The following is a 20,597-nucleotide window of genomic DNA, read 5'->3' on the forward strand; positions in this document are numbered from 1 at the left end:
GAATTGTCTCCCTCTGTCTCTCTCTGGGTTCTTGTGTTCTCACACAGCCTGGCTTGAAGGGTGAGACGGTGGCCAGCTTTCTGTCAGAGTGACGTGCTCCAGGGGCTTTCCCATCTCTCCCTCTTTCACTGATTGACACTGATACACTGATGCACTGTAAACATGCTCATACTGCATGTGTGTGTGTGTGTGTGTGTGTGTGTGTGTGTGTGTGTGTGTGTGTGTGTGCGTGTGTGTGCGTGAGCCTGTGTGTGTTTGATGAAGACACAAAGCGAAAAAAAAGCAAGGGAGAGTGGCGGCGGTGGTAGCGGCGGTGGCGGCGGCAATAGTGTGTATTCATTTCTGTGTTAAGTGCACGTGAGCAAGCGCGTGTAGTAGTGTGTAAATAGTCAATAATAGCCGACACTTGTCAGCCCTCTGCTCTGTACACACAAAGCCTGTGGTTGGGCCATTGTTGAATTCAGCCTTTCCACGCCCCCCCCCCCCCCCCCCCAACTGGGCCTCTCAAGCAGAGATAATTATGCCTATTGTGCCCCTTGCACACTCAGGCAACACGCACTCACATGCAGATACACACACACACACACACTTGTTTGTGCTAATTAACACACCCACCCACGTGCCTACTCAACCTAACTGAGTAAAAGATGGCTGCCAGCACCCCATCTGTTCCTGTCCTGCTCTCAGACACTCTCAGCACACTGGGGCAAAAGTGAGAGGGGCAAAAATATCCTGAGAAAGTGAAAGGAGAACAGACTTAGGTGAACAACCGGCAGAGCAACTGTCAGTGACATATTTGGCTGCATTGGACTGTGTTGTTGTGTCATTTCCTATTGGTGGGTTATTTCGCAAGAAGCTGCTCATTGTTTTGGTGACATACGTTTGCATATGTATGTACATATTAACGGCGCCTTCAGCTGTATGATTTAGTTCCCCACTAACCCTTGTGGCCTGCTGTGTGCCACATGGGACAGAGGCAGGAGCAGAGGAAGGAGAGGTGAGGGAGGTATAGTGCCAGACCTGAGGGTGGGGGGTGAGAGAGGGCGACAGTCGATGGGGTTATGTTCCATGAGCCCTGGGGACGCCACATGCTCCCCATCCTCCTCTGTCACACCACATCCTGCTGCACCCGGGCAGCCCAAGCACAACAACAGGACGGCCGTCACACAGCAGAGCAGAGCAGGGCAGAGCGCAGCCTTAATGTATCCTGAGTTAATGTTTAATGAGTGCTCCATACTCAGGCAGGTTCATGCAAAATCTGAAAATGGCTTTATTGTGTTACTTGTGAGGGGGATGAGTGTGTGTATGTTTGCAGGCATGTACATTTGTACTTTGCAGAAGTGAGTGTGTGTGTGTGTGTGTTTTAAACCAGTGTTTACAAGAGTCTGCGGTGTCCCAGACAAGTGCATCTATTAATGTATTCCTGCTCTGAGTGCACAAGCACAGATTTACAAACAGACATTGTGTCCTTACACACCACTGCTCTCCATGAGGTCCCTCTGCCTCTGTCGCCTCTCTCCTCACTGCACCCGTGTGAAGCCTTATGACACTAACTTTGTAATTACTGAAGAAGAAACCTGCAAAACAGTGTCCATAAGGTTTCATCTTTTCAGCACATGTTTCTCCAGAGCTTTACTTTCAAATCTAGTTTCTGTGTTTGTTTGTTTTTACTATTCAGTAGGAGCCTTAATAAAAGTAAAATTCTGAAAAAATTTATCCTCATTTTGAATTAACTTAATTATTTTCCAATGATGCACTAGTAATGATCACAGCAGCAACTATTACTTGATTAATCAATTAGATGATTGACAGAAAATTAATAGATAATGGAATTTGAAAAAATTATATTTTTATATTTTATGTTATTGAAAACTTAGTATCTTTGGAAATTATGAACAGATAATTAAAACAATCAATAGTTGCAGCCCTGGTTATTATGATAAATATAATAATGTAGTCTTCTAAGCCAAAAGTGGAGAGGGAGAGAGAGCGCTGCTCATCATCTTTAAGTCACTCTGCAAACTGTATCATTTTAAATTATTTATTGTAACTTCCACAAATTGATCAACTCAACTGTAATTTTCCAGCTGTTCCCAATTAAGCCCTATGTGTGCGTTTATGGTTGTGCATTGTGTCTCCGTTGAACCGCCTGACTCCCAGCAGGGACCCCAGGGGCAGAGGATTGATCTGTAACGTAGCCTGTAAGTGACCCCGCCACCCGGTGACACCCATTAAGATCCACATTCACATTAAGGTCTGATAACTCAGCATTTACACACTCTTAGGTTAAACACAGGTTAAGTCCACCTGACTTTCAACAACAGCGACTGAACTAGACTGATGCGATTGAATATATCCTTTTCTTTCACAGTTTTCTGCAAGTGTACAGAACAATACGGTGTCTGTTTCATACTTGATCAACAGCCTGCAAGGATGCAAAAGGGAGTAGAACCAGATGCAGTGTGAGTGAGTTGGGAAATGAGAGGATGAGAGTGTAAAAGGAGCACAAAGAGAGTACAAGGGGTATTTAGTGATGGGAAGGTGAAGTGTTAATGTGCAAGAACAACTTCCTAAGCTTGTTTCACACACTATAACTATTCCCTTCTATTATTGCTCTTCAACACTGGGTTTTATGGCCCTGTGCATCAAATTACTGTGCAAACACATAAACAAGACCAAACTGTGTGGCAGGTGTATTAGATGGAGCATGGTTGGGCATCTTCTATGGACCACCATGTGGTCGCAGCCATCTGCTGGTTCAGTCTCTATTCATCGGAGCCACTCATTAGCTTTCTGCTGGTTAGACTGACGGCCTCGATCTACGAGCTGAACCCTCTCTGTGTCCCACTGTTGTTTTTATGTCTGTCCACAAACCCTCCATCTCTCTGTCTCCGCTCCAGCTCTCCTCCTTCAGATCACTGCTCAGACTAGCTGGCCTCCATTGTCTCGTGAGGGTCTCACACACACACACACACACACACACACACACACACACACACACACACACACACACACACACACACACACACACACACACACACACACACACACACACACGCACACACACACACACACACACACACACACACACACACACACATACACACAAAGTTTAGCTACAGGGATGGTATAGGACAGGAGAGTGGGAGGGAAATAGGTCAGTCTGCTTGCACCCCTCCCCTCTTAAACCCCCTCACTGTCCTGGCTGGACAGGAAAATGGGGCAGGCAAGAAGGACACACACACACACACACACACACACACACACATAGACACACATTGCTCCAGATGGGGAGCATGTGTGTTTGACAAAATGGAACCTGTTGGGGTTCAGAGGGCACGGCTGCGTTGTGTTATGTCATCAACTTAACCTTCAGACTAGTATGTGATCATGATACTGATCAGAGGCTGCACATAATGATTCCTCTGTGTAAAAGCACGGCTATGAAGAGTAGATAAAGTAGACAATTTAGATTCATTAATGAAATTGGGCAGTTGAGTACAGTTTTTGGATTCTTACTTAGTATTTAGATGGTGAGAGACAGAGGAATAAACTGTGGAAGGATTCAGCCTTAGGCCTGTGATGGCACAAAAGTTGCTTTGAAGTTTGAGGATTTGAACGCATCATTTCCTCTAATAAAAGTCAATCAGAATTAGAAAATCAAAACATAAACAAAATGTACTTCAATGTATATTGAAACAAATAGAGTTAAGAGCCCAGATTTAGACAAAGCCATCTCCAGCACTCAGACATTTGTGGCTGAAATGCACTGCTGGCAGCGATGTAACAATCACAGCCTAGCCTCAAACCAAACGTTGTTTTTGAAATTCATAAGAGTTCAGCGATGGTTGAATGCTTTGACTCGATGTTTGCAGTGGATTTCCGCAGACAATGTCCCACTTTATCAACACAACACCAGATAACATCCTAGGCAGAAAACATGTTACCACGGAGACAGCTAATGGGAATCTGAACAAAATGAGTGATGAGTCTGTTCGCTGTTTGATCATCTGGCGAAAAGGTCCAGGGTGTTTTCCTGTCCCCTGGAATCAATGCTTCCGATTAATCTCGAGTGAAACTTCTCCTGCTGTGTTTCTTAAGCCGAGCACAAGAAATTGTGACAGGCAAGACAAGCAACCGCCCACTCACTCAGACGCAGAGGGCTTTCAGTCACAAAATCAATTTTAATTTTCACATCTTCATTAGACCTATCCAGTCAGTCCTTTGCTGGCCAAAAAGGGGGGAGAGAGGTAAAAAGAGACTTTCATGTTAGAGTGAAAGATCAAGAGAGTTGGAGATTAGTATCAATTATGTTTCCCACTGGACTGTTTATATAATCTGCTGTATATGGATATTCACAGTATGTCCATGTGCATGGCTGCATATCTTTTGTGCATCCATGTGACACAGTATTCAGATTATGAGCTGTTCTGCAGAGGTGTTGTGTTTCAAAGAGAGGGCGTGCCGCAGATGACTGGTGACTGCGTTGATTGGCTACACAGGTGATGAGGTCACTGTGTTGATTAGAGACAAGGTCAGGGTCAAGGTTGAGCACAATCACGCTGCGAGTGTTTGCTGTGTTCGTGTGCACTGCTGTCGTAGGGAAACAAATGCTGAGTTCAGTGAGCAGCTCATCATGTTCAGCATCTGATCCTCACACTCACTGCTCATCAACTGACCTATATACCCCTAATTACACACAAGCAGCCTCATGACGGTATACACAGCAACACCCCATAAACAGAAACCATAAATACACGCACAGAGAGGACTGGCACATCCAAACTATGTCACCTATGTTTAAGAATAATGGGGAGTCATAGTGTCACTGTGGACCAAACTCTTTATGTAAAGAATGAATAAGCCAAGCAGAGGAACAGCAAGTCAAAATAGTAAAATAATGGAAGATGATTAGATTGAAAACGTCAATGGAAAACAACAAAGAACAAAAACTAAAGAGAAACTTTTATACGAGAAACTGACTGGGTGGTGTGCATGTAAAATGTGTGCTATTTCCATGTATTTAGTTAATATACAGTAGAGGTAGTGTATCTAATTAAATTTATAAATGTGATTTATGTGATTTTTGTGAGTATTTATAGTGGAAAACAAAATTTAAGTATTGACTAATGTTAAAAGATATTAAAATATACTGTAAAGATATGTAATACATCCATCCGTTTTAAGCATGTTTCGGTATTTCCTACAAATTAAATAGTTCCTTGGCATTGCAGCTTTCTGCCAGGATGGTAACTGAAAACAAAGAATTAATACCAAGTACAGTAACGGGACTCTATTACATGTACACTGAAAATTTATTAAGAAATATACTGAAATGTCTGAAAATAACAAACTGCTAAAACCTTGCTATATGTGTATGTGTGACACACTGTCTCTGTGTTTTACATACATATAATATAGAAACGCCATCTGCCAGGACCTGAGGCCGTTCTTGCCCTACTACCCTCCTTGCTTCTCTTCCTCTGGTTCATTTTTCCTCCTCTATCCCTCATCCCTCTTTCCTACATTGCTATTGTCTGCATTTTAAATGCAAAAAAATAACCATGCATACATCTCAAACATACATTGCACTATACTCAGGATCTAATCACATAATAAAATACATGTAATGTCTCTACAAACAACTGGACAACAGACACAAAGACTGAATACTTCATGTCTCTCTCTCTTGCACACACTCACAAACACAAATGAGGTTAATGAAGATGAATGTGGGGGCACAGTCCTATTGACATCCTGTGTCTCTAATTGTGGCACTGTTCTTCAAGGACATGGTGCTAAGACAAGCAGGGAGAGGACAGAAATAGACCTGATGAAGAGAAACTGTGGAGTAGTCGTGCGACTGGGAGGACGGACTGTCTAATGTGGTGTCAATCACAATTAAAAACTGTATGTGATGAGATGGAGATGTAAAAACAGTGATGGCAGAGAGGGAAAGAATGAAATGCCTGAGAAAGAAAAGAAGAAAGACAGAGGAGAGTGAGGGAGGAGATATGTGCAAGAAGGAAGGAGGAGGAGGAGGAGGAGGAGGAGGAGGGGGACCAGATCAGTGATCCAGAACAGTGAGCAGACAGAAGACACGAGTTAAGAGTTTGGTCAAACATAGCGACCAGCGGTGCATCAACCATCCACACACACAGAGAGAGAGAGAGAGAGAGAGAGAGAGAGAGAGAGAAAGACATACCTAAATTCAGCTGTGTGAAATCAATGAAACTGCCACCACCCAAACATGCTCCAAATCCACTCATGTGACATCTTACCTGGGACAATGGAAACGGTGTCTCTCTCCCAGGACACAACGCTGACGTACTCCTGCACGGCAGCGGGGATGAGGCACTTGAACACAGCTACGTTGCCCCGCATCGAACGTTGGTCTGCCACCCGCACGGTGTAGGGCTCCCTGAAAACTACACAGACACACAAACAATATTAAAATGGCTGACATCTAAGGCAAAATAATAATAAATAGAGGTTTGGTGACTCGTGATGTCTTTCATGCTGGTTGAGGAGCTTTTCCGGCCATAAGCAATACATTTAAGATGCCTTAAATACTTTTTTAACCATAAAAGAGGTCAAATTCAGAGCTATCAATAATTTACACAAAATATGTCCAATCATCTATGTTGGAGATGTTTTGACAATGGATAAACATCGTGGCAATCTCATCACCAAGTAAGCTTTTAAACAAAAACTATAATCTGCTTCTGCTTAATCATCAAAAACAACAAATTAACACTCCAGAGCAAAACACCCTTTCATCAATTACCACAGCTCGCCACATGTATTCATTGGAAATTACTTGCCTACTGTTGTGTATTGTTTGAACTCTTCTAATCCTGCCTCTGCTTTCACCATAAATGGTGCAAGCCGCCATTGAGCAGGATAATCATGAAAATTATTATCTAGCTTTGGCAAGACATTACCATGAAACACTGATCCACTGTTTTTGTATACAGAACTTCATATGGAGACAACAGAGTCAGCAGCACATGCAAAATAAACCAAAGGGTTATTGCTGCTTCGGTTGATGGAGGTTCATGCAATATTTTATACTCTGTTGAATGAGCAGGGACTCATTAGCAAAATCACATGAAAGCTAGGACGTATCCGAAGGTTGCTAAGAAACTGGTTCGGAATCCCTTCCCTGGTAACAGACACGATGACAGCATGCATACATTCCTGCTGTAAGAGGGACACACATGCAAGTGCAAGGAAATTTACATCTTAAATTTACATCTTCTTTGAATAGATAAGTAAAACATGATAAAACACATGTATGAAGCTCTTTTGAAATAATATGGAGTGAAGCACCGCTGATGTGAACTTGTTTAGACGTCGTTGTTAGCCGTGATGCAGTAAAGCTCATTCAAATGAGACCCCTGTCAATCATTGTTCAACGGCAGGGCAAGTACAAAACCACGGCCCTAAGAATGAGCCCCGAAATAAAAAGTCCACATCCTGTCTGAGTGTAACCTGCGCAGCAGAGCTGCCAGGGCCCGACAGAGGCCGCTGGCTGCAGGATGTTTGGTTCATACTAATCCCTCGTCTCCTGAGGCCAGGCTTTTGGGTCATGTGGGAATGAAGGCAGCAACCGGCTGGCATGCAGCTCAGGGTCCTGGCTCAAATCCTCAACTTGGCGCTAGTATTAGTATTAGAATGAATATGAGTATTAGTTCAAGTCGGTGTTGGGAGGCAGAATATGAAAACAGATGTTGATGGCAGGAGGGAAGGGGGAGGGACCAACTGGCCTGAATGAATGATGGGAAGTTTGTGTGTGTGTGTGTGTGTATGTGTGTGTGTGTTTGGGGGGGGGGCAATAGATGCGGTGTAACTATAGCCCAGCTGTAGCTTTGTTCCAGCTGTGGTTTGATGTAACGGTTCTTTGGATAAATTTCAATTTCTTCTTCATGTATCTTTACTCGTTGACGACCTGGCGGAACCCAGACTCACAGAAGTACTATTTTATTTTAGATGAGGTGTCGCTTATTAAAGCAGCCTCACACGGTCTAATCAATGGAAAGCAGCAATTAGGTTTGTTAATGAGAGATAATTAAAGAAGTGTGCTGTGGCTATATTTAGTCTGGCACAAGAGGACAGTTTGAAGAACGAGGGAGCAGGGAGAAGAAGGAAGACAGAGAAGAGAATATGATGGCAACACAGGCAGCTTCTGGTCAAAATTTCCAAAAATAGACAACCTAAGAAAATCTACTGGTGTTTATCGATAGATTCTTTATACTGATACTACTTAAAATAACTAAGATCTTCTGTTACTATCGAATAGATCACTTACAGGCCCGAGATGTTTTCATGCACAGTACACCGTGCTCAAAAATGTGATAAGGTCACTGACTCTTAAGATCGTATGTCGTCAATGGAAGGTAGTGAATTACCTTGAAACCTTTACAAGGCGTCGCTAAAATTGTAAGTGCCGATGAAGTTCCTGGAGGCTTTGGTTGTACTGACCTCTTATAAAGTGAAGGACTGTCAATGAGGATGAGCCTGTAAAGTGATATAACCTATTGTCACACATTCTCCTCCTTATCTGATCTTGTTATATCATCCAAAAATCACATTGCAGTCGCCACTTAACTCTAAGTGCTGTAGGGGTTGTGTTTTGGATTTCATGCTACCAGATGGCGCTGCGCTGTATGACGATAGCTGATGGGGTTATGTCAGTGTAAAGTGCAGTGGCTCATCACCAGCTCAGTCAAATAGGTGTGAGCAAAGGCCGAGGCCTGATATAGTATGTGATGCAGATGTTCTCTCTGTAGACTGTGTTCTAGGTCAATCTGTGTTCAGGTCGAGACGGGCTATTTTAGGGCAGGTGCCTCTGTGTGTGGCTCGGGCTTTTTGCAGCTGCCAATCAAATCTGCTCTACTTTATGTTATCTCTATGCTATGCTATCACAATTGTCTGTTTTTGCTCTATTCCTTATCATGTTTTCACCTCTCGCTCCACAGCACCTTCTTTTCCATCTCTATCTTTCAGAACCTGCAGTCTGTCTTTGCTCCGAGGTCCACTCCAGCCCCGACTGCCTGTCCAACTCACCAGCTTTGATGCGGATGTTGGGGCTGCGGATCTTGCCGGCCTGGTTTTCAGCAGTGCAGAAGTAGTCGTTGTCATGGATGTAGCTGTTGTAGGCGGAGGGCGAGAAGGGGTATAGTTGTAGAGTGCCATTGGCGTGCACGTGGCGGATGTGGGGCACGTCGTAGATGTCGTCGCCGGTGGCCAGGTACCAGCGCAGTATGGCACTGGGGGTGCCCCCTGCTGGACAGGGCAGGGACACCCCCACCGAGCTGGAGTAGGTTACCCTCTGCAGGGAGGCATTCACAAAGTACAGCCTGGTAGAGCCCACATCCTCACTGTGTACTGCAGGGACAAACAGACAACACAACATCACTTAGCAGGCCGAGGTGGAGGTGAGGGGCCAACAATGAGCACCTGTTATGTGCTGTATACACTGTGTAAACACAGAAGTACAAAAATAACCTAACAGGATTCCATTGCCATTGATTTGAAGCAATCGGCATCATATTAATGGACCAAAGACGGACAGAATGGAAATGTCCTTCAAATGTGTTGCAAAATAATCATAACAAATGTATGTCAAATGTCCAGCTGCAAACATCAGTCATGTGATGCAGAAAGCCAGGGATTTGGGCTAAAGCCTGTGGTGGTTTAGGTGGATCGGAGGGGGGAGGAGCCTGTTACCTCCGTACAGTGTGTGCACACATACACAAACAAAGACAGAGAGAGAAGAGAGGGAAATGCTGATAGGTTATGTGATTGGAATTTCTATGCCAGACACAGAGATTTAAGTCTATTTAATCTCCTTACATATTTAACACACACACACACGCACAGTCACACTCAGATACACACACACACAGGAATGTTCTTCACCGGCATTCAGATTAAACACATACAGCTAAATAGAGAGAAAGGGCAGGGGGATCTGTCAAATTTGGGGTCATTATAGGAAAGACTAGAAAAAGAAATAAGTGGGGGGACACTACTGACGGACAGATGTGGAGAGCAACCAGCACTGATTCTAAATGATGTGATCTAATACATATCATCCCACTACATGTTAATATTTAGTGCAGCAGAGAAAGTCTTTCAAACGTCATGAAAGTTACTGATGGATACTGATAGAATGAGCTGTAAATTGCATAAAATTAGCACTTAGCGTACTGTAGTACTTCTTCAATCATAACTGAGTTTATTGTCTTTTTTGTTAAATAGATCAAATAAATTTTTTTGTATATTTCGTGCTTGGTGAAATGGCTGGATTTTCAAAACAAATTTCATTTTGTTTTGAAGGCATAAAATGGATTCAAATTCCATTTTTTCAATGGCATAATCTTCAACTTTAGATATATTTATACATTTGATCACATTTTTGATTGATCAAATTAGATTTTATTATTTAATGTTAAATTATTATTTTTTTATTATCTTTATTAATTTTATTTGATTATGTACCAATATCTTACTTGTGACAAAACTTTTGGTGTTTTATTTATTTATTTATTTATTTTTTTTTTTTCTGGGGTGAAAACATCTTTTAACCTGGAGCCTTTTAAAAAAAAAAAAAAAAACTGTGAACAGAAGAAGTGAACAGAAAAGTTGAAGGTCTGGGACTCTATTTTACTATTATTTTAAAATATGTCCATTTTTTAAATATATCACAGAATCTTGCCAAAATGATGAAAATAAGAATATAGATATGTCTAAAAAATGTATGACACATTAACACATAATAAGTTAATACAGCATGTATTTATGATATAAACACTAGTGCTGCAAATAATAATAATTTTTTTGCTAATTAATTGATTAATCTGCAGGCTGTTTTTTGATGATCTGATTAATCATTTTGGATGATAACATGTCAGAAAATACTGCCCACAGTCTCCTGAAGGACAAGGAGCTATCATCAAATTTCTGGTTCTGCCTGATCAATATACTCCAAAACTGAAAAAGTTTCAGAAAATTTCAATTTCATGACAATTTTATTTTAACTCTCATGGTCGAGAAGCTACAACTGGGAATATTTGGCATTTTTGCTGAAAAATGAAGTAAACAATTATCTTATTATCAAAACAGATTAGGCATTATTTTTCTGTCAATCAGCTATTCAATAAATAGTTTCACATCATCTGTTGTAATCTGTCAGGTTTTTCTGAGTCTGTTCTTTGGTTAAAACCCGCTGCAGGAATGTCTGAAGTGGACAACCAACAACACTTTGTCACAACACTAGCTATTGTTTAAGATCACAACATGTAACATACAGCACATCAGTCACAACTGCTCTCTGCCTCCACTGGGCATAAAAAACAGTTATCATGCTTTCTGATGCTGAGGCACCAACATCTAAACTGTCTGCAGACAGAAGTTTCATAACTTTATTTGCCATAATTAACCACCTCTTTATGATGACCATTGTGCTGTACCAGGATCATGATCAAATAATCCTGAAATCATGCTGTAAAGTTCGGGAAACTGTCATTCGCATTATACGGGACACTGTAGCCAAAATAGCTACGGCAATGAAAAGCATCTGTTTGAACAGTGACTATTAAGTTAGTGATATTGTCACAGAGCCCATCTGCCCATCCCACCATAACCAAGCATTTATTCAGGCCATCCAAACATTAAAGTGTGGCTTTAAGCTGGAAATGGTGACATAAAACATTAACAAATACTGTCACTCAGTGCACAAGACTGAAGAAGAAAGATGCAACTATGTCTTCCATCCACTGTGGTTCATCAACAGTTCTCCTTTCAAAGGAGTGCAGCTGTCCCAAGACCACAGATTGATAAAGCAGCATGTTACAGATGGTATATGAAAATGTGTCTGGCAGTCCAGTGGTGGGCTGCAAAAACCAGGTCAGACTCCCTCCCCTCTGCAGATTACTGATAATGGCCCCTGAGCATAAAGCCCATATTAAAGATTGCAATATCTATAATCTCCCAATGGGGGGACAGGACTAAAGTAGAGGAGTGAGGGGGTCACCCTGAGAGCTCTGGGGGCTGGGCAGCAGGAGAACCTCTCTCATACAGTAGATTATATGGCCTGGGGGCCCAAGCACTGGGGGGCTTGGGAGCACTGGGACTGATGGAGTGGGAAGTGGAATAGAAAAGGGATCAGAACAAACTCCCACCAATCAGAGCCTGTCAAAACCAGACGAACCAAACATGCACTCACTCAACAGACAGACACACACACACACACACACACACACACACACACACACACACTACACACACAAATACACATACACACACACACATAAATGCACACACACACACACACACACACACACACACACCTACACACACAAATACACATACACATACACATACACATAAATGCACACACACACACACACACACACACACACACACACACACACACACCTACACACACAAATACACATACACATACACATACACATAAATGCACACACACACACACACACACACACACACACACACACACACACACTCCAAAAGCAGCTCTCAGCGCTCAGTCACTAGGAGGAGACAGAGTGGGTTGCCATGGTGGCGCTGGCACTTGAAAGCTGTGACTGAATAAAAAACAATGCAGCAATTTAACCTAACAACAGTGACCCACTGAACAACCTAAATTTAGAAACTTTAAGTCACCAAGCCCCAAATTCAAATCATACTGCTTCGAATATTTCCAAAAAAAAAAGAAAAAAGCAGCTGAAGTGAGAAAATATGTTCAATATGTTGGAATATGTTTAAATGGAATAAAAGCAGAACGAGTTGGCTGTCTGCACAGAAAGTGTCCTTCTAAGTGTGCATACATTATAGAAAGGATTGTGTATCATTGAATGACATGCCAGTGAGTGACAGGGTGACAGGCTGTTTAGTTAGGTGTGGTCAGGCACAGCGTCACTGGTGCATCACACTGGGTGCACTCCAAAACTCAACTGGCACAGTCCTGGTTTTTGCCGGACTGGCACAGTTTCCACTCCATTTAAAAACAGCAGATGAAACATTACATACCACCTGTGCCAACCTGTACAGACAGCTTGTGTGGCAAGAAAACAAAATGCCACATGTACCAACGGTGAAGTACATGATATTGACTGCACGGTAAACCTTATCTTTCTCGTGGCTTGTCCTGACTGAATCCAAAGAGAAAAGCACTAAAATTTCAGTGAAAGTTGAAGTTAATACACTCACCCTAATGTTCAGCTGTTCATAATGTTGAACCTGCCTCTAGTTTACCTCAGAACAACGTATCCGATACAAGAAGCATTACCACAGCAACTCCCGCTGTTTGATGCTCAGCTGATTCAATGGCATACTCTCCACCTCACACACCCTGCCATGGACAGAAGTTCATCAGAACAAAAAACCAAGTGTTTGCGTTCAGTTAAGAGCTCAGGTTAAGTTTAAACTATGGGTAGTTCAATTAAAGGTTAGACGATCGTTGTTAAAGTTGGGTAATGGGCCAAACATGATCTCATCATACTGAAAACCAGCAAACTGTGACTGACTGTTTGAGCTCATAAAACCACACAGGTAACACAATTAACATTGTTGGTTTCTCATTGTAGTAACAACAAATAAATTGGAAAATAGGCCCTTCCTTGTTATTGTTATGTTAAAATTCCATTAGTTTGCATTCCTACATTAACTGAGGCCTGCGACTCACAGTTATTTTATTATCGATTCATCTATCAATCTTTTACATTTGCAAAGAAAAGTGACTGAAATGATGAACTGATTGTTGAAATAGTTGGCAATTAATTTCATTTTGGCAGACGACTTGATTGTTTCAGCTCTACATTAATGTATGCTCATTTATCTAATATAAATACATATATATAAAGCTTTAACAATTTGAGACAACCATATGCCTCACACATAGCGGGTGCCCTTGTTCATCTCGGTGACACCACCTCTCCCAGTGATGCACGCTCGTGGAGATCTTACCCCAACAGCGCGTGGACAGTCAGTACCCTGATAACAGTATTGACCAAAGCTGTGGGGTTCCTGTGTTGCTGCTGCTGCAGCTCACCTACACCCAGGAGGCTTCATCAACCTCGTTCAGACACAGCACCGGAGAGAAAACCAGCCCTCACTGGAAGCTGTAAGAGCACTGACGGCATTGCTGAGCTTAAAGCTCAGGCTGTCAGAATTGTAGCCACTATTTTATACATCCTGCCAGAGAGCCATGCATGAATATGTATGTCAGCTAGGCAGAAGTCATAACCTATGCAAGGTTTCATCATGCATAATGCAGCTGATCTACGCCTCTCCAGGATGTGAGTGTGCACAGGAGTGTACACACGCGCACACTCTTGACACTCAAAACTGTATTGAGATGAGGAGGTAAACAAACCCCAGAACCTGCAATGTTTCACAGACACACTTTCACACCTGGAGCTCTCTGTGCCCAACCAGAGGTATAATACCCCCACATGTTCTTCCACTTCTTCTTCCTCCTCTCTCACCCATCTTTCTATCTCTTTCATTGTGATAAAATCATTTTCACAGCTTTTCAACTTTATTTGATTTAATGACGAATGAATAGTGTCATGTGGTAAAGGTCAATAGCAGGATTCATCTTGACAGAGAAGCGACGTGCTCATCAGCCTCATGATCTGTCACAAACCTCCCCCAGCACTCGCTACTTTGGAAACAGCTTCAAAACATACTCTAACTCCTGTGTTCACATCCATCCTGTCCTGCCATCTCTCTGTCACTCATCCTTCAGGTGTTTTTGGGGTAGAAAGATCAGGGGGGCATGAGGATTGAAACTGTGTGTGGAAACATGAAGTAGCAGAGGAGGTAGCGGAAGGAGATGACACTGTAACACAGGTTATAAAGATAGGTGTGAGTTTATGGATAATCCTCAGGGGTCTGGCATAAGAAGGTGGTTGGTGGGTGGGGAAGAAGGGGGTAAGGTTGTTGGAGTTACATCTAATCAACCAAGGGGTATTGCCGCTCCCCACCCACTGTCTTTCTGTACACCCTGTCCCCAACAATCTGCTCACCACCCCACCCACCACCAACAACCCCCCCACCCACCCCCCACCCCCCACCCCCCCGGCCTGTGCTGTGTCAGTAAAAAAAAAAAAAGTGTGCTACTTCAGCAGTCCCCTGGGACCTGCTCCCCCTCACATCAAAGCAGCCAGTTTCTCTCTTAATGTGAATATCAAATCTGTGGATCACAAGTCCCAGCACAGTCTGCATAAACTGCCCCTCCCCCAACCTTTAATTCTGCCTAGTGATGAGGGAGAAAGAGGGAGGGGAGTTACTGCTAGAGGAAGTGATGGAGGGAGGGAGAGATGGAGAGAGAGATGGAGGTAGAGAGAGAGAGAGAGAGAGAGAGAGAGAGAGAGAGAGACAGAGATCCAACAAAAACAACTACTTGCTTCAGAGATTTGACATTTGCTGAATGCACCCTCCTTCCGAAAATATGCAGCTCCAGCATCCAATAAAATCTGGAGGAGGTCCGGCTCAATTTAGCATCCGTGTTGTGTTAACACAGAGTTCTTGTTGGAAAAAAATTATTTCTTACTCTTGGTAATGTTCATTTGCTTTTTTTCTTTTTTTTTCTGTTGTTGTTGTTTTAATGATAACTTCTTATTCAAAATCTCATAGGGATTTATGAGAGATTTAAGGACGAATGGGAGATGCCAGTGACAGAGCTGTAACATCCTATTGGTGAGCTGGGAAGTGTAATGAGCTCCAGCACACACTAGCACTCTTTACCCACCATTTGACAACAATGATCAAAATTTGAGTGCAGATGTTTTTTCTCTTTGTTAATTTTTTGAAAGATGGCTGTTGTTAAAATATATTTAAGTGCTGGTTTATAGAGCTAAAAGTGTAGAGGGTGTAAGTCAGATTGTTTGATCAATCATCAGATGTTGATTTTTTTTTTTTTATCTAAAAGAAAGGCCAGCAACAGACATTTTCAAATTTTGTCTCCATATTTCAAATAACAAGAATCATACTGTATATCTGATCCCCTCAAATTACAAGCAACATCACAATATGAGCTGGTTATTTCTGCTTTAACCCTCCTTAAAATGGGTGTTTTTGCTTTCTTAAATGTAAAATTAAATAATGCCAGGTTTGAGCTGTAAAAATGGAGGCCTGTGCCCTGCCTGAGTAATGATTGGCACCCCCGTGGACCTCACAGCTTTGTCACTAAGTAGTGCCTATAGCTCAGATTGCAGCTTCAATTGTGTAGCCTTGCAAAGGCAGCACAGGGAATTGGGGGGGTTGGGGGTGGGGGGGGATGCATATATCCATGCCAGGGTGAGGGATCACCTTATTGCTTTACACACTTCAATTAAAATTCAAGTTATATCATTTGAATGTTCCGGTTTAATTAGTTAGAAGCTAAATTTAAAGTTCCAAAATAGGCCTACAGCAGGCCTGTATATATTACACTTTTATTCACTGCTAATTAATCCACAATTACAGTAAATACCGTCTTTGTATTTGATTTAAAATGATAGCTAGAAGAAGTTTTTGATTTCAAATCACCAATTAAAAATCACAATAACACCCTTCTTTAATAGGCTAGTGTATTTGGAATTACTGAAAGAAAATTGTAGGCATTTTACTCTAATTGCTCAACTCTTATTACCCTTCAAGCATTTTTTCCTGCACCCTGATTGCCTCCTAAACCTGAGCGTCTCTGGCATCATTTAGCAACATTTTCTTTAACATAGTTCCTGTAGAAATTATTTAGCACGTGTGTTTCTTTCTTGTGAATGATCCTGTAAATAAATAAATAAGTTGACTCGCGGTTTAGCAGAAATAACATCCAAGAGTGTCCAACATTTAACAACAAAACCAAGAAGGGGTGTCCCCGTCACTTCGCCTCCACCGCGCGCCCACCAACACACACACACACACACACACACACACACACACACACTCACACACACACACACACACACACACACACACACACACACACACACACACACACACACACACACACACAGAAGCGCGAGGGGTCCAGGTGGGCTATTAGTGAGGAACATGACCGGGCAAGTCTATAATCTGCACCCACGCCCCTGGAGTTTCTCATTTGGTGAAATAAATTTGCGCATATTAATATGATTCCGCAGAAGCCAGAGAGGCTCAGAAATCACATTTTGAATTATTGCTATAAATCAACAGCAGCAGGAAACATTGGATCCAGTGAATTCAAGAGAATTGACTAAAACACAACATGGACAACAAACAGGGGCAGCACACATGCAGCTGTTTGCTAGTTGATTAAAAAAAAAAAAAAAAAAAAAAAAAAAAGGCTAATCTAATGTTGGAAAATGCCTTAACTTAAAATGGCAAATGGACCGAGGTTAATGGCCTATTTTACTTCGTTTGCATTGGGAACAGCCATATTCCTCCTTCAAACCAATTCACCACAACCCAGACTTTTTGAGAGCCTAAATGAATTTACACCTTCTCAGGGCCCGTGCTAATAAGGACAAAAACAATATGTAAACATGGCTTCAAAGAGAAAGGCTACACAAAGGCCTGGGAAATGCTCTTATGTGGAGATGGTGTTGACTTTCTGTTATTTTCGACGCAGATTTGTTCAGGATTATTATAATGCACTGTAATAGCAGAAGATCAACTTTGCAATAGGGTCAGGGATTTGCTGCATATACTGAACAAGAGGGAAAGAATGAATCCATTTAACCGCCTTTTTACATTTATAGCCTAAACAAAATTGACTAAATGAATTAAATAAGGAGGAGAAATCTGAATTCATTAATTATGGCCTTTATATGGGTGTAGACCTATTAAACTAATAAGGCCGTTGTGGGGAAAAAGTGCCTTTTATTTTTCATCTAATTTAAAATGGCAATAATTTGCCATTACGCAGAAGAAGAATTTAAAGCCCTTAAAATCTCATCCTAAAAAATAAGAGTGGGCTATCTTTGTGGAATGGAGCGCTTGTTCTAAATACAGTCCACGAAAACAGCTGCAATTAGCAAAGGCTACACAATGAGAGCATCAAGATATCAAAAATCACAGGCATCCTCCTCAAAACTTTGGCGTGCAACATTTTTGAGCGAATTTGTTCTCAAATTGGTAATCAATTGATATAATTGAAGGCCGATACATGTTTTCATTTGTCTCACCCTCCCTCTGTATTTGCACCTCATTTTCCCTATTCAGCCATTTTACATATTCATAACTGGAGTTGGTAATGCGAAAACAATCCGTGCTATCAGCACCATCTGAGGCATCAAGGGCCGCTGCATAAAATCACAAAAAACTGAGTTACAAAAAAAGCACTTTACATTTTTACTTTCACAATATCCCTGTTCATGTACCTGTTCAGCCGCAGCAGGTTTATAAATTTTTATTTAAAGATTAAATTCCAGCCAATTCCTCATCACAAGGCAGCCAATGATACATCAAAGCACAAGCCACATATATCATTCAAGGCTATAAATGAATAATAATTTCGATTATCACTTTTCATTCAACTTAAAAGCACTCAGTGTACAGGGTGTGCAAATATTGCCAGCATTTCCTTTTCTCTTACCTTCTTGGAGAGAGTACAGCAGGAGTAAAGTTACAAGCCACATGCCATAAATAGCAGGTATATTTTTCAGGAATATTTGGCAATCCTGGCAAGTGTGAGGCGCGGTTTTTTGGCCAGGCGGGTCTCCGTGCTGGACTGGCGACTGTGCTCCCCGGAGGTCTCTCCAGCCCTGCTGCCCCGCTACGCATGGAGGGGAAATGAGAGGCGCCTCAGCCCCGCCCATGTCCCCTCCTCTCTTCTCAAGACTACCGTGCATACAAATCCATCCTCCCATACACTAATCAAAAACACCGCGGAACGATGGGTCACAGCAAAGTCGAGGGTTGCTTTGAGTTGAACTGTGGATTTTTTGGTCCAGTTGCATCCAAAACTGGCGGGTTGTGTGAGCACCAGAGCTGCGCAGCAGATCTCTTGGCACCTTGGAGAGCGCACCCACCTGTGCGCCCCTGATGACTGCGTTTCTTTGCGCAATATGGATCTACAAAAACCGCTCAGATTGTAAAGATTTGTTAATATCTTTCCTTCTGAGTTTGGGCTTTAATCACAGGGATGTGGAGCTAAACACCAGACTAGTAACTGCTTTTCTTTGTCTTTCCGAGCCATGAAACGTGCGTAGACATTTGCGCACAGATATGCACTGCAGAGAGAGAGAGGAGGAGGAGGAGGAAAAGGAGGAGAGTGACAGAGAGAGAGAGAGAGAGAGAGAGAGTAGTAGGGTGTGGGGGCATGACACCTCCACACAGCAGGTAAAACACACGTCAGCTCAATCAAACCAATTATAAAAGATATTAGTGAATTCTTGAAGGACTGAACAACTTTCCACGCGGCTAGTTTCCTCCATTCAGTGGCGCTCTCTGTTGCGCCTGATGTGAAAAGCTCCTCTGGATGAGCATAAATTAGGGGAGGACGGGAAGTTGCAGGGCACTCCCAGTTCATGGAATATTTAAAGTCACTGTGGATGCCAGTGGTGGAACTGAAAAGTGATCCTCTTCTGCAACAGCCGCTTCATATTCAACTGCCCTGAACAAACCCAAGACCAGTAAAACAAAACCACTAATTGTGGCGGCACTACTTGTGATAAAATGATTTAATTGTGAAAAGGTATTTAAGTTCATTTAGTGACATTTAGGTTGACTTATTGAGAAATTCACTTTACAGAGAAGTTAGAAAATGCTTTGGAATGTCTCTGCCACTGTTGTCTTGTCATCATTATCAAACATTATTATTATTATTATTATTATTACTAACATTTTATAACACAGTCATTATTATGTATTTCATTCATATTCATAGGCAGATTTTCCTTTCAGACCACTAACAGAAATAATAAAATCAACACCTGAGTGTGATGTGTTTTGTTGGTATATATATAATTCAATCATTAACTAAACATGAAACTGTGAAGCTTGTATATTTATATAGAACAGTATGGGAGTAAAAGTTTCTCACCCTGCCCACATTTAACAACATTAGTCTATAGTCTCCGTAGTAATCATAAGGTGAAAGAGGTCAAATGTAAATATGTGTGCGTTATGCTCACAGGTCAGAGGTCACTCACTGAAACTTCGTCTGTCTTTCAATTTTACCAACTTGAAGGAGAGCTCAGCAGCACCTCACCCCCTCCTCTCACTGAGCTGTCTGCGGCCATGTGATCTGCTGTTCAGCCCGACCGCATGTGCAGGTCACTGCTGACCTCTGCTGGTTGAACTTGCAACATGAAGTGGACCGAATTTTGCACATTACTGCATAATGATTCATTGTTATATCACCTTGTAGATCTAGGTATGATTATGTTTGTCATGTTGCACTCTGTAGTTGGGATGTTGAGATGATATAAGAAGATCTCACTGAGGATAGTTTTTCCTTAGAACAATGTCTTATGTGAAGTAACTGCATTAATATTAAAAAGAATGAAATAATGCTCAAAATCAAATCTGACAATTTCCTTATTACGCAATTTAAAAAGTTGTACATAGTTAATTGATGCAACATCTATAATTAAACAATC

At 41.9% G+C, this 20,597-nt stretch overlaps 1 protein-coding gene across 1 annotated transcript in view; it reads right to left on the reverse strand.

The window, feature by feature from the left end:
* The window catches only part of LOC130182979 (cell adhesion molecule DSCAML1-like), a 50,949-nt gene extending 31,983 nt beyond the window's left edge, over positions 1-18,966 (reverse strand). Inside the window, 4 exon segments of the mRNA XM_056398245.1 lie at positions 6,282-6,428; positions 9,070-9,390; positions 18,590-18,698; positions 18,700-18,966. Of these exon segments, the coding sequence (XP_056254220.1) occupies positions 6,282-6,428; positions 9,070-9,390; positions 18,590-18,698; positions 18,700-18,777 (655 nt within the window). The 5' untranslated portion in view covers positions 18,778-18,966.
* Between the last annotated feature and the right edge of the window lie 1,631 nt (positions 18,967-20,597).

This window comes from Seriola aureovittata, chromosome 15, assembly GCF_021018895.1.
Source record: "Seriola aureovittata isolate HTS-2021-v1 ecotype China chromosome 15, ASM2101889v1, whole genome shotgun sequence".
In the NCBI taxonomy this organism is placed as follows: domain Eukaryota; kingdom Metazoa; phylum Chordata; class Actinopteri; order Carangiformes; family Carangidae; genus Seriola; species Seriola aureovittata.